Consider the following 12,766-nt stretch of genomic DNA (forward strand, 5'->3'; position numbering starts at 1 on the left):
AGATAGCGCATTGTGTAGCTTTGTACTTAACTTTACACAAACAAACAAATTAATTTCTTGCCCCCCCCCTCCAGTGACCCAGCAGTATGTCTGCAGACTTACAACGCTAGAAACCGGGTTTCGATAGCCGATTGTGTAGGTTTGTGTTTAACTTCAAACAAACGAGAATGAACAAAACTGAAAAAAAATATTAACAGTTTGGAAAAGTAACTCAATATATAATTTAAATGAAAATCTTTGATCTAATTCATCATAGGCTACAGAATTTGTCACATCCCCCCCCCCCCCACACACACATTTTTACTGTAACAGAATAAAAGAAGTTATGAGCGATAAACAAGGTAACAATCCCGAAACTCCAGAACTTCTGCTATGTTCCTTAATTCATCGAAACGTCGTTGGTTTATTCTACAAGCTAGACTTGTAAATTCACAGAACCGAAGTAACCCGATCTTAACATCAGGGTTTGTTTTTATACCGTTAACTACTGGTGGAGATTCACATATCGTATCAGATTGAATACTTTAATACTGCAGTACTCAGTGTAAGAAGAACAAAACAAAAAATACCGGCTAATTGACAAAAAAAAAGAACTGGGCGAAACCACTCTATGTAATTAATGGGAATTAATTACAATATTGGTCTTTTTTTTTTTACTTTTTGTGTGACTCGTGTGTTATTAATCATCCCGTAACCAACAAAGCCATGAACTCGCAATTAATTTAGTTCCCAAATAGGTTAAAAAAAAAAGAGTTCATAAACCGACAAAGTCCGTATGGACTCACTCGGTCCTTCTAATGTTAAACCTTTAAAGACGCATCATGTTCACTCAGCCTATTTTATTGGATTTTTTAAACTGTTATCTAAAATAAATGCACTTTAAAATTGTAACTAGAAGAAACTAGCGGAAACTAAATTTGAATTCTTTATATTTCTGAAGTTGGTGTTGGCTTTTTAGAGGAAAACTACAAAATGGGATATTTGAGATCTGTCTACCGAGGGGAATCAAACCTTGGACATTAGAGTTGTAATTGCGAAGACCTACGTCTGATCCACTTGGGGGGACAACTCTGAAGTAGTTGCATTGAACGTAAACAAAAAAAAATGTTTTGTTTTACATTTCGCGTGATTAAATTTTCTTGTAAATAAATGAGACTTAAATAACAAAAACAAGCTAACAAAGGTTGTTTTTTATTATTATTATGTATGCTTATAACATTTTGAATTAAATGTTTTCAGACTCAATGATCTGAGCCCACTTATTGGGTAATAAAACTAACATGATGTTATTGTTGACTTTTAATACATAGCTACACAATGGAATAATTGAGCTCTGTCTACCAAGGGGAATCGATCCCCGGATTTTAGCGTTGTAAGTCCATAAACTTACAACTGATCCACCGGGTGAGTGTTTATCATGATCAGCTTTACAGTGGGAATGATTTTTTTTTTTAAGCAATTAAAACTGCGTCGTATCAGTCCATAAGAGCGTGATTTCGGTGTTTATATTTACATAGGTGGCAATAATTATTTTAACAAAAATATATAAATACAAAACAGACAAAAATAAAAATCCTAGTGTGGAATTTTGTGGTTTATACATAATGGAGATGAAGAGAAGATCAGGGATATTTGTCTGAAGAAGGATTTGATTCTTTGATCAGTAGAACTTCTGCGATTTTTCTTGTAATAGTTTCACTTGAACTTGTAAATGTTGTTAATAATATACTGCCTGAAGATGGCTCACTCCTAATAACTGAAACATCCCAGTTTTAATTGCTTAAAAAACATTTCCACTGTAAAATTGGTCACGATATTAAATTTAATAATAATTAATTTAATTTAATTTAAAATAATAACATAACTGTACACAAAAATGCAAAACATTTTGGGTTACATTTGTTTTCAGATATAATCGATGATTTAGGATGTAAGTGTGCAATGAGATGTGGGAATCACCAGCAAAGCTACACTTTATTCCAAACAGTGCCTCACAGTGTCTTTGTTCAGCCCGTTATTATGTTTTATCAAGTCTTAAAAGCCAAATGTCTCTAAAAACAAAATCAGTTTTTATTTACTGGTCTTTTGAGAAATCGTAATGGTGGCTATTCCGAATGAATTGCTAGAGAACACTAGAGTTTTTATAGTGGTAAATGAGAACTGGAGAGAGAGAGAGAGAGACGGTCTGTTAACGTTACCACGTCAGTTCTGAAGTTATGTATTCCAACCATAATTGTTAAAGAGCAAAATCAGAGTAGAATTTCGGCGCGAAGTGATTTAATTATATCTATAATGGTAGAATGATGTCCATCATGTGAACTGCGTAGTCGTAGCCGGTTACCAAAGAATCCTATATGTGTTTAAAGGCTTTTCCATATTTTACTTAGTTTCTCAATCGTTAAGTCACGGTATAACCCAAAGCTGAAGATGCTTGAAACGGGTATATTTTCTCACGTAATTATGTAGTTTTCACATGGCGAGTTACTATGGTTTCGATGTTGGGATATTATTTGGTATTTGTATTTAATGCGGCATTATTCCGAGGGGGCAAAATTAAGCATACACTACACGTACCACCCTGGTTTAGTCCCCACGTCCTTTAGTACCGAAGATCTATGCTAACATATTTCTTTAAAATTGCTATGTACTTTCTTTAGCTGTCGACATCGCGCCACGTTCCGTGTAAGGCAAATGGGACTTGGCCTGAGAAATGGGCTTGCCGGGTATTGTTGGAAATAAGTGGTATATTCATAAGCCATCTTGAGTCCGATGTTGAAATTCAACTTAAAACATCTCAAGCGGAAAACCACTCAACTAAAAATATATGCACTATATATATATATATATATATTGCACATATACAGCGTAATATAGCAAATTGGGTAAAGCGTTAAACATGTAGTTTTAGAAACTATAGGAGGATATTTATGGACTGTTCCTTTCAGTTAAGTAAAACTAATTTTCTGTTCTGTTCCATATAACTAATCTTCACATAATACATAGATACCTCGGTGTCCCCCGAGGACAGCGGTAAGTTGACGAACTTATAACATTAAAATCAAAGCTTTGCATATGATTAAATTAGAAATTTACTTTTATTATTTTTAAGAACGCCGATTTGGAAGACACGTATTGCTATCCGTGTAGTACGTGGGTTGTAGAGGACTATGAGACAGAATGGCCATAACACACTAAATGTTGACCTGATATTTCAACCATACCTTATAATAAACTAACATAGAAGTTTATTTTACAAAACTCCGGAAGTCCCCATTATGCTAAACTACCGACTCCCCACTTTTAAGTACCATAAGAACATACACTTTGATATTCATAGGGTAATTTCTTTCAAAGATAATCGCCGTTAAGGTATATGAAGTAGTGAATCATTATTAATGGTATTTTAGATACTTTTAGCTTGGTAAATAGAAGACACGTTTGTTATCCATTACGCTGCTATTTTGATCATTACGATACTTATGTACGTATGTTGGGTGTATTTTACAGTAGATCAAAGAGTTTCATATTTCTACGCATTTTTTTTAATTGAACAAAACTCTTAGAATAATTAGTGTTTAGTATCTGGGAGATATTCCAGTTAGTTTAAATTAAATGTCATCTTTGTACTTTTAATATGTTTGTAATATTCCCATCAGAGCGAATATCTTTGTAAGTTCAAGAAGAAAAACCACAAAAATTAAAAAGGATTACCCATTGTGTTTACCATTAAAAAATCAAACAATTACTTGGAATTTTCGGGGGTCGATATTATTCTTAATACTGGTAAAGTAATTTATTTTTCTGCGGTTTCTTTGAAAGTCGTCTTTAGACTAAGTAGGTATAAAGTCAATCTTGTACTCCAGTTTGTCTTTCGTGGGCTTTCTTTACAGGAACAGTTTGAATTATCCCAGACTTTTCCTAGAGTGGTAGAAAAATTCAATCATAATTTTTTTTAATACTACGGATAAAAATCTCGTTTGAATTTATACTTTTTAGTCTCAGTTGTTAGCAACCAAGTAATTTCTCAGACCAATAATAACATTTTATTAAACTACTGGTTTTTACCTCGAGTTTCTTTTTCTGCTTATTATTTGCAATATAATAACGAAAATTATTTTATACTATAAATTATTCTTTGGAACCTAATTGTAGAGTTGTTGTCCTGATGACGAGGACAGAGGACTTACACATCTTATTTTGACCCAACTTGCTCTGCTGGAACTACATTCAAGCCCGTGCTAACGACCGATGTCTTCTGTCTCGGCTTTAATTATATTTTTGTTTTCTGGATAATATTGTTTTCAACTGACGAGAACATTTTCTTTGTTGTTAATCCCATTGGGATATCTGTGGTCTACCCACCTAAGGTATCGAAACCCGATTTTTATTGTTATTGTTATGAGCCCATAGACTTACCGCTGAGCCACCGAAGGACAACGAGAACACGCTGGAGGAATCTACAGCGCTCTGAAGATTTCTTACTTAAAATACTATCTCTGCCCCAGGCTTTCTTTGCTGGACCGATAAAAGTAATTTATTGTAATAGATGTTTCTTCCCTGAACCTTCCGTGTTGGAATTATTTTTCAATCCAATGATAACAATATGCTGAAACAATATCTACTGAGTTTGGCCCAGTATCTAGCATCCCCGGACAGTGAATCCAAAAGGTTCGTGGCTTACGTTTCGTTGCGGCAGAAAAACGCTCCGCATTTTGGGGCCGTGGGTGCACTATAACAATGACAACCAAATCATATTAGTTGGTCAGACAAGAGTTGCTTAAGAGTGACCGGTGGGAGTTGTTGACTAACTGCCTCTCTTCTAGTTTAGCGATTCAAAATGACGGACAGCTATGTTCAAATAGTCTTTTTTGTAGCATTGCGCGAAATTCTGAAATACAAAACGAAGCAGAAACAACGTATTTTGACCTCATTTTTTATGGCGCTATTCACTGAATATATGGTTCCGATTAGTAGAACCGATATTCAGAGTGAATAATAATGAATAAAGGTGTGTTTTTAAACACATAAAGCAATGCCCTATACCATGCGTGTTATCTGGAGCTATGTGTAATTTACAACGGTTCACGTTCCTGCAGATATACAACGCTTGATAAATTTACGTCTCCATAAATACAAAGAGAATTTGCAATTTAAAATCAACTTTTATTTTCTTGATTGTTGAACATCTAGTTCGAATTTAAAGGAAGCGAAAGCCCTTGTACTAACAAAACTTTTTCACATGGTTTAACGTTCAATTTGGAACTAGACAAATGAACGCTTTGAATTTCCTTTATGTGAAGCATTTTTCAACTTTGTGGAAAATCATTCTGAAAGAAGCGTATGTCTGAATCGCCATTCTTCTTTATTGGTCAGCAGTCCACGTGTTGTTACAACTTGAAACAAACAACAAGTAAAGACGTAGCCTCCAGGTGCGCACTGGCAAACTCGCTGTTCTTCATCTGCGCTGCCATAAATCTCAAAGACATGTAGGCAATTAAAATAAGAAACGGCCATGTTCGTGCGTCACCAAACTCTTTTTGGGAATTTCTTCAATTACAAAATGAGATCCATGCAAGTCAGCATATATTAGGCTTAGTCGCCGGTCTTTGTTATTGATCTGTTCACTAGGGTACTGGGTCCACTGAGCTCGTACATGACAAACAGCGCCGCTATTTCCCTATTCCGTAGCATTGTAGAGCTGTCACCCCGAGATTTGTAGACTAGCACAGCGGCGAGTAAGTTCTTTGTCTGTCAGTCTGCCATTTGCTTTATTTCGCTACATGAACTAAGATTTTCAATATAAACCTTAAGTGTTTCTTATTTCCTATTAGACAGATAGACAAATAAATACATAAAAATACAGCAGACATAAATAGACAGACAGGCAGATAAAGAGATACAGAGACAAACACAGATAGAGAGCAAGAGAAACACAGCTAGATAAACAAACAGACAATTAGATAGATAGATAGAATTTTTTTCCCTAAAAGTGATCCTTAAGTTACTTTTATTTTATTCGCCTTTAATAGTGTCTTATATAGCTTGTTTTTCTGGGTCACCTTCTATATATCATGCAGGTAAAAAAAATCCTATGTTTTATTTTCTTGTAATCAATTATTGACTTATATTCATTTCGTTTAAAACCGAAATCTAAGCTTAACACTTTTGTCTTTGTTGTCTATTTATGTTTTAGGATTTACTTCTTAAAAACAAACCACGTTCTTGAAATATCATTATTGCCTAAACGATAGCGTGATTTGTTTATTAATATAAATGTTTTTGCCAAGAAAACAGTCTGTTTTTGCAATATTTTTTTGAGGTACCTATTTTCAGTGCTAAGATATTTCCTTCACTTATTTATTCCGATCTCCTCTTTCAGATACTTGCGATGGAGTAAAATGTGGAGAAGAGAAGAAGTGTAGAATAAAACGGGGACATCCTCAGTGTGTCTGCAGACCAAAATGTCCCAAACGTAAACGCCGTCTAGGGGCAGTATGCGGTAACGACGGAAACACGTATAAGCACGTTTGCAAATTGTTAAAAGTCCAGTGTCGAAAAGATAAGAATCTGGCTGTGGCTTACTTCGGCGCATGTCAAGGTAAAATAAGTAACTCACGTTGAAAGCGAAAAACAATGTAAAACTCTAGTGATTCTGAGAGGTAGACCTTTCTTCCTTAAGGCAAAAGTTGTTAGATAGGTATTTTTAATTGATTTGCTTTTAAACCTGCCTGTATGTTATATGAAATAAAGTTATTTCTCCAAATGTAGAGTCAGAAGAGTCCTAACCAGAAAAACATATGCAAGATGTATAAACTAATTAAAATAGTGACTTTTTAGTAATAAATCAATAAATCCAATAACAAAATCAAAGTTCTTTCTTACTGAACAGTGAATAAATCTTAAGCCATATAAAACAATCAGGTGAGTGAATAATCACATTCTCCCTTGGTTGTTTTTTTTTTTTCAAGGTATCGATGTACAAATTAAAATTAAAATCCGTTGAACGCAATTGGACACAGGAATTGCTGAGGAATTGTGTGTTAGAGGCTTCTTTGTAGACTATATGTATATACATAGATATGTTTGATTTATAATACTATGTGTGTGCAGCACCTCAAGAAATGAGACTATTATTGAGTTCCTAACCGCAAACAAACAATACAGATTTGACATTCGATTCGTAAGGCACTCGTTGGCCTCACGTGTGGCCAGATTTTGCCGGTAAAAGAATTAACCTAATACATTTCATAAAACTCAGAACCAAAAAAAAAAGGTTAGCGTGGAATCGTTTTTGACATTCCAAATATGTTCGTTCTTTTTCTTGACGTAATATAATATGAATCTTGCAAACCTAACGTTTGACAACACCCTTAGTGATGTTGACGACCTGATGATTTTCGGCAACGTGAACGTTTATTGTACCTTAGTATTATTTCATATTATGTAATAGTTATATACTCACTTTGTATGTAATAAGAACCTTTACATGTAAGGAACAGAATATTAAATTAAGGAGAAAGAGATCTTAAATATGCGATGTATAGATAAAAATTAATTGTTTCAATCGATTCTCGGAAACGCCGTCTAGTGACAGTATACGGTAATGACGGAAACAGATATCAGCAGAGACAGATAAAAAGGATTTCCCCAAACGTATAGTCGTGCGTTTGTTCGTCTGTTGTTAAGCGCAAAGCTACACTATGTGCTATCTGTGCTGTGCGCATTACGGGTATCGAAACCCCATTTTTAGCGCTACAAGCTTTCGGACTTACAGCTGAGCGACGGGGGACGTATATATTCATAAGACCATAGTCACAAAAGGGCGTAAATCTACTGATGTTTGCATATTGTTGAAGATCCAGTTATTGGGAAAATAAAAAATCTGACTATGGCTAACTTTGATGCATGTCAAAGTAAAATAGATAACTCTCGTTAAAAAAAGAGAGACAAGTTAGTAGGAACAAAATATTAAATTAAGTTTGTTTGCAATTAAGCACAAAGCTACACATGGGGCAATCTGTGCTCTGCCCACCACGAGTATCGAAACCCGGTTTCTAGAGTTGTAAGTCCGCAGACATGCCGCTGTGTCACTGAAGGGGGGGGCGAGTTAAATAAAGGAGAAAGACATCTGAAGTACGCAATTTGTATATGAAGATAAACTGCTTCAGTCGATTCTCGACATACTATGAGCCACGATAGATAACTTCATTTTGGCTTAGACTGAGTCAGATATTTCTATCCAGATGGAAGTATTTAGTGGATTGTTTGTTTGTTTTTAATTATGCACAAAGCTACACAAGGGCTATCTGTGCTCTGCCCACCACGGGTATCGAAACCCGGTTTCTAGCGTTGTAAGTCCACAGACATACCGCTGTGCCACTGGGGGGCATATTTAGTGGAACGTTTCTTAATCCGCACATTGAAACTGCAGCTCTAGTTAAAGTCTACCAAATATAAATACGACTCAATGTAGGGACAAATTGACTTATACTGGTTAGCGTGTCGGGCTTCGGATCGAAAGTTCTTGGATCTAGATGTGATCACGCTCCACACTTTTAATTCTAGGCGCGTTGTAAAAGTAACAGTCAATTCCGTAATTCGGTTCAAAGAGGAAAACAAAGACCTTTTGGCAGTGAATGCTACTCTCTGGCTACTTTTCCTCTGGCCAGTAACTCCAAATTAGGGACGACTATATATGAAACCCAAATCTTTTAGCTCACGTACGCTTAAGGTTCCATTCAGGTTCATTTCTTTATATGAATATGTGCAGTCATAAAAAAAATGGATAATATTTATCCCTTAGTAAATGAATATGGTGAGGAGAAATTCCAAATTGTTAATGCTTTGGATTCATTCTGAAGTTACTTAATGTTTACTCTCGTGAAGGGCACTTTTATTGTACACTTGTTGAGGAATTTGTTTACTAAATGATGATGACTTGAAGTTAACTTCGAATTTAATCAGTAATGTTAAACTATTTATGTTTTAAAGTCAGTTAAACAGTTACTTTCTCCTTTTTACAGACATGTGTCATTAAGGTATTAATGAAAAGTTTGAACATAAGTCAGTTGCTGTACATTTCATATGAATCATTGATACATATTGTGACGTAATGTTTCAGCCATAAGTCTATCGTGATGACTGTTGAGTGGTCCGTAATTCATCACGAACAATAAATAAATATATATATACGTATATAATGGTGACTGAAACATTGCGTCACATCCTTTTCGAAGGGAAATATTCTATATATATATATATATATGTATGTATATAATGATGACTGAAACATTGCGTCACATCCTTTTCGAAGGGAAATATTCTGAGAAAGACTATTAAAAGACGCAGAGACAAGGAACGTCATTTCGAAGAAGGGAGAGAGAGAGAGAGTTCAATGTTCTCCAGAGAAACAGAGAAACTCATACAGCAAAGAGTTTTAGGATAGCAACAGGCTCCAAAACTACACCCCAATCCAATCCGGAACAATGTCTCATCTGCAAAAGTTGGAGACTATAATTACAAAAGAAAGCTCTTCGATCCAAAGAGTCATTGCAATTAAGCTGGATATATCTACTGTAACCGTTAACATAAAACAGACAAGGATTTAAAGTTGATGAAGACTCACAAGTTGAAAATCAATAACTGTTTTGATCAGACCGGATTTGTAGTTTAGCCATACATCTGGTGAGTCCCTCCATGCAGCTTCAATAAGCTATTATGCCTTTGGTCTGCTTAAATTTGGTCTTGGAAGCCGATGCTCACACATACAGTAGAGTTGTCTGTGAAAGAAGTGCTCAGAACGTGTGGCCTAACATTGACTTTGTCATCCTTTCGCAGAAGGTTATGGGAATTGCAATGTAGAACAATCATGGCCATACGACTGAGCTCAGTCGATAATGGAGAAAGTAGTTTCAAAGGCAGAACCTAAAACATATTTATTTTTTTGTGAAGTGTGATTAACTTTAGTATACGTTGTTAATTTTTTTTCAAAACTTGAACAAGTCTAACCTTCTTATTGGCGTTACAGATCTCTAGTTGTGTAGTTTACAACTTTGAAGTTCGGTATACGTTCGTACATTTTAAGTGCTAATCGCATGGTTTTACTTGAGTATGACTCTGATTTTAACCTTAAATATTTGAATTGTTTCTCGTCGGGTGTTTGTAGGGCATACAAAGACAAGCTAGGTTTTCAAACTAACTATTGGACATTTGACTTTGATAACTGATACACGAGACCTCTAAAACGATTATTTGATGTTGAAAGTGACTATTATAAACAAAATAATCGGTAACCATGTTTTACAACCAATGATCACAAACATACTTTGGAGTTTATTAGGCTTTCATTAAAACGAACCACGATCATGAAGAATATGGTTGATAGACTGTTCATACGCCAAAGTTTGACTTGGCTGCAAACTTCAGAATAAATGACCGTAAGTATGTAGTTTTGTTTTCATGGCACACGTTACCATTTGATGTTTCTTCATTACTTTAATGAATCATCAGATCCAGCTTGTTTGGTTTATTGTAAATTTCGCGCAAAGTTACACGAGGGCTATCTTCACTAGTCGTCCTTAACTTAGCAGTGAAAGACTAGAGGGAAGGCAGCTAGTCATCACCACCCACCGCCAACTTTTAGGCTACTCTTTATCCAACAAATAGTGGGATTGACCGTCACATTATAACGCCCCCACGGCTGAAAGGGCGAGCATGTTTGGTGGGACGGGGATTCGAACCCGCGATCCTCAGATTGCGAATTAAGCGCCCTGGCCACCTGGCCATGCCGGGCCATCAGAGCCAAAGTTGTCAGGCAGAGTTATCATAATATCAAACATATTTGTGTTGTAACAACTATAAATTCACACATTTAGTGTTTCATAATATGTATCTATTTTTTTTTAATTGTCATAAAGACATTGGAAGTTGGGCCAAATCTTGTACTCAGAAAAATCAAACTAGTCCAAAAGTGTTACATTTAATTCTGTCGTGTATATCTATATTTTCAGGACAACGTTCATGCCATTATTTAGAAAAATAAAGCCTAGTTTATATTGGACAATGTGAAAGTTTCAGTGCCAGCTTTAGGCCTAGTTTATATTGGACAACGTGAAAGTTTTAATGCCAGCTTTAGGCCTAGTTAATATTGGACAATGTGAGAGCTTGAGTGCCAGTTTGAAAATAAAAATTTTCTAAACTCAAATTAAAAGCTACTTTTTTTGACAATTCAAAATAAAGTATGTAACTTACTTTACGATTTGCATCTGTTTTTAAGATGTCCCTTACTCTCACAGTATGAGCAAAAGATATCTCAAAACATCATAAATGTAACTTACATTCCACCACTATGTGAAGTTTTTTATCTTTTTCTTTCGGTTTGCCCTTGTCCACTATTCATTGCCAGGTGGTTAGGGTGCTCGACTCGCAATCTGAGGGTCGGGGGTTCGAATCCCCGTCTCACCAAACATGCTCGCCCTTTCAGCCGTGGGGGCGTTATAATGTGACGATCAATCCCACTATTCGTTGATAAAAGAGTAGCCCAAGAGTTGGCGGTGGGTGGTGATGACTAGCTGCATTCCCTCTAGTCTTACACTTCTAAATTAGAGACGGCTAGCGCAGATAGCCCTCGTGTAGCTTTGCGCGAAATTCAAAACAAACAAACTTGTCCACTATTACTGATAAGGAATACAATTCCTCGAAACTGGTATAGCTCGGTGACAAATGGTAAATCGAACGACAGACTGGACCACATGTTTATTTTTTAATGTTTTTATTAATGTTTAATTGTTTGTGTACAATTTCTTAACATATATATTTTTATTTATTTATCATGCTTAATTATATTACAAAAAAAACTTGAACGCCCCCAGTGGCACAGCGGTATGTCTGCGGACTTACAACGCTAAAAACCGGGTTTCGATACCCGTAGTGGGCAGAGCACAGATAGCCCTTTGTGTAGTTTTGTGCTTAACTATAAACAAACAAACTTGAACACTTCAGTATTCCCAATGCTATCTCTATAGATTGTTTTTATTTTGTTGTTACAGTTTTTCAAGTTAGTCTGAAAGTACGAGTCTTGTTACCTATCTAAAATTTTAAATCCATAAGCTTACAAGTAGTAGTCGGTAACTAATCTTGTGCGTCTTTTTTGATTTTCTTGGCTACTATGCCACATGACTTGCAATACTAACTGTACGTTACGCGATACACATATGAAACCTAGGGTTGCCAGACGTCCCAATAAAATTGGGATCCTTTCAATTTTTTATCCCAAATTTCTCTGTTTCGATCAGAAACGGTAAATGTATTAAAATAACCCAGTTTTCTTTGTACTTCGACGTGAGTTTGATATGTACGGTTTGTCATTATCACAGCTTCTTTGAACATTACTTCAAGAATCACCTGACAAAGACAGATCGCACGGTACCGTGTTCCCTTCCTGTCTGCTACACTTTATGAACCTAATCTGTCATTGGGCAGCCGCAAGAATTGAGATTTAAAGACCTGACCAGCCGCCAAAAAACAACGAAGAAGCAATATTTTCTTTTTGAGTAGGTTCAAGACAACTTAGATGCGCATATTTATTTATTAATTTTGTAATTAGATAAGCTTCCAATATTTGTTTTTTTTTTTTTGTCTATCGTTTTAAGATGCGGTGCAATAAACATCAGATTTAACAATTGGTAAAAAAAAATTTATTATTGTAATTCAAATTGTTTCAGAACTGTTATAGCGGAACTCTTTACGGGGGAGGTAGGGAGAATGT

At 35.5% G+C, this 12,766-nt stretch overlaps 1 protein-coding gene across 2 annotated transcripts in view; it reads left to right on the plus strand.

Moving 5' to 3' along the window:
* The window catches only part of LOC106460291 (follistatin-like), a 108,852-nt gene that overhangs the window by 63,205 nt on the left and 32,881 nt on the right, over window positions 1-12,766 (plus strand). For both annotated transcript variants that reach the window (XM_022386980.1, XM_022386981.1), the window contains one exon: window positions 6,380-6,598. In XM_022386980.1, coding sequence (XP_022242688.1) covers window positions 6,380-6,598 — 219 coding nt within the window. The remainder of the gene's footprint in view (window positions 1-6,379; window positions 6,599-12,766) is intronic.

Source organism: Limulus polyphemus, unplaced genomic scaffold (genome assembly GCF_000517525.1).
Source record: "Limulus polyphemus unplaced genomic scaffold, Limulus_polyphemus-2.1.2 Scaffold744, whole genome shotgun sequence".
NCBI classification, from domain to species: Eukaryota; Metazoa; Arthropoda; class Merostomata; order Xiphosura; family Limulidae; genus Limulus; species Limulus polyphemus.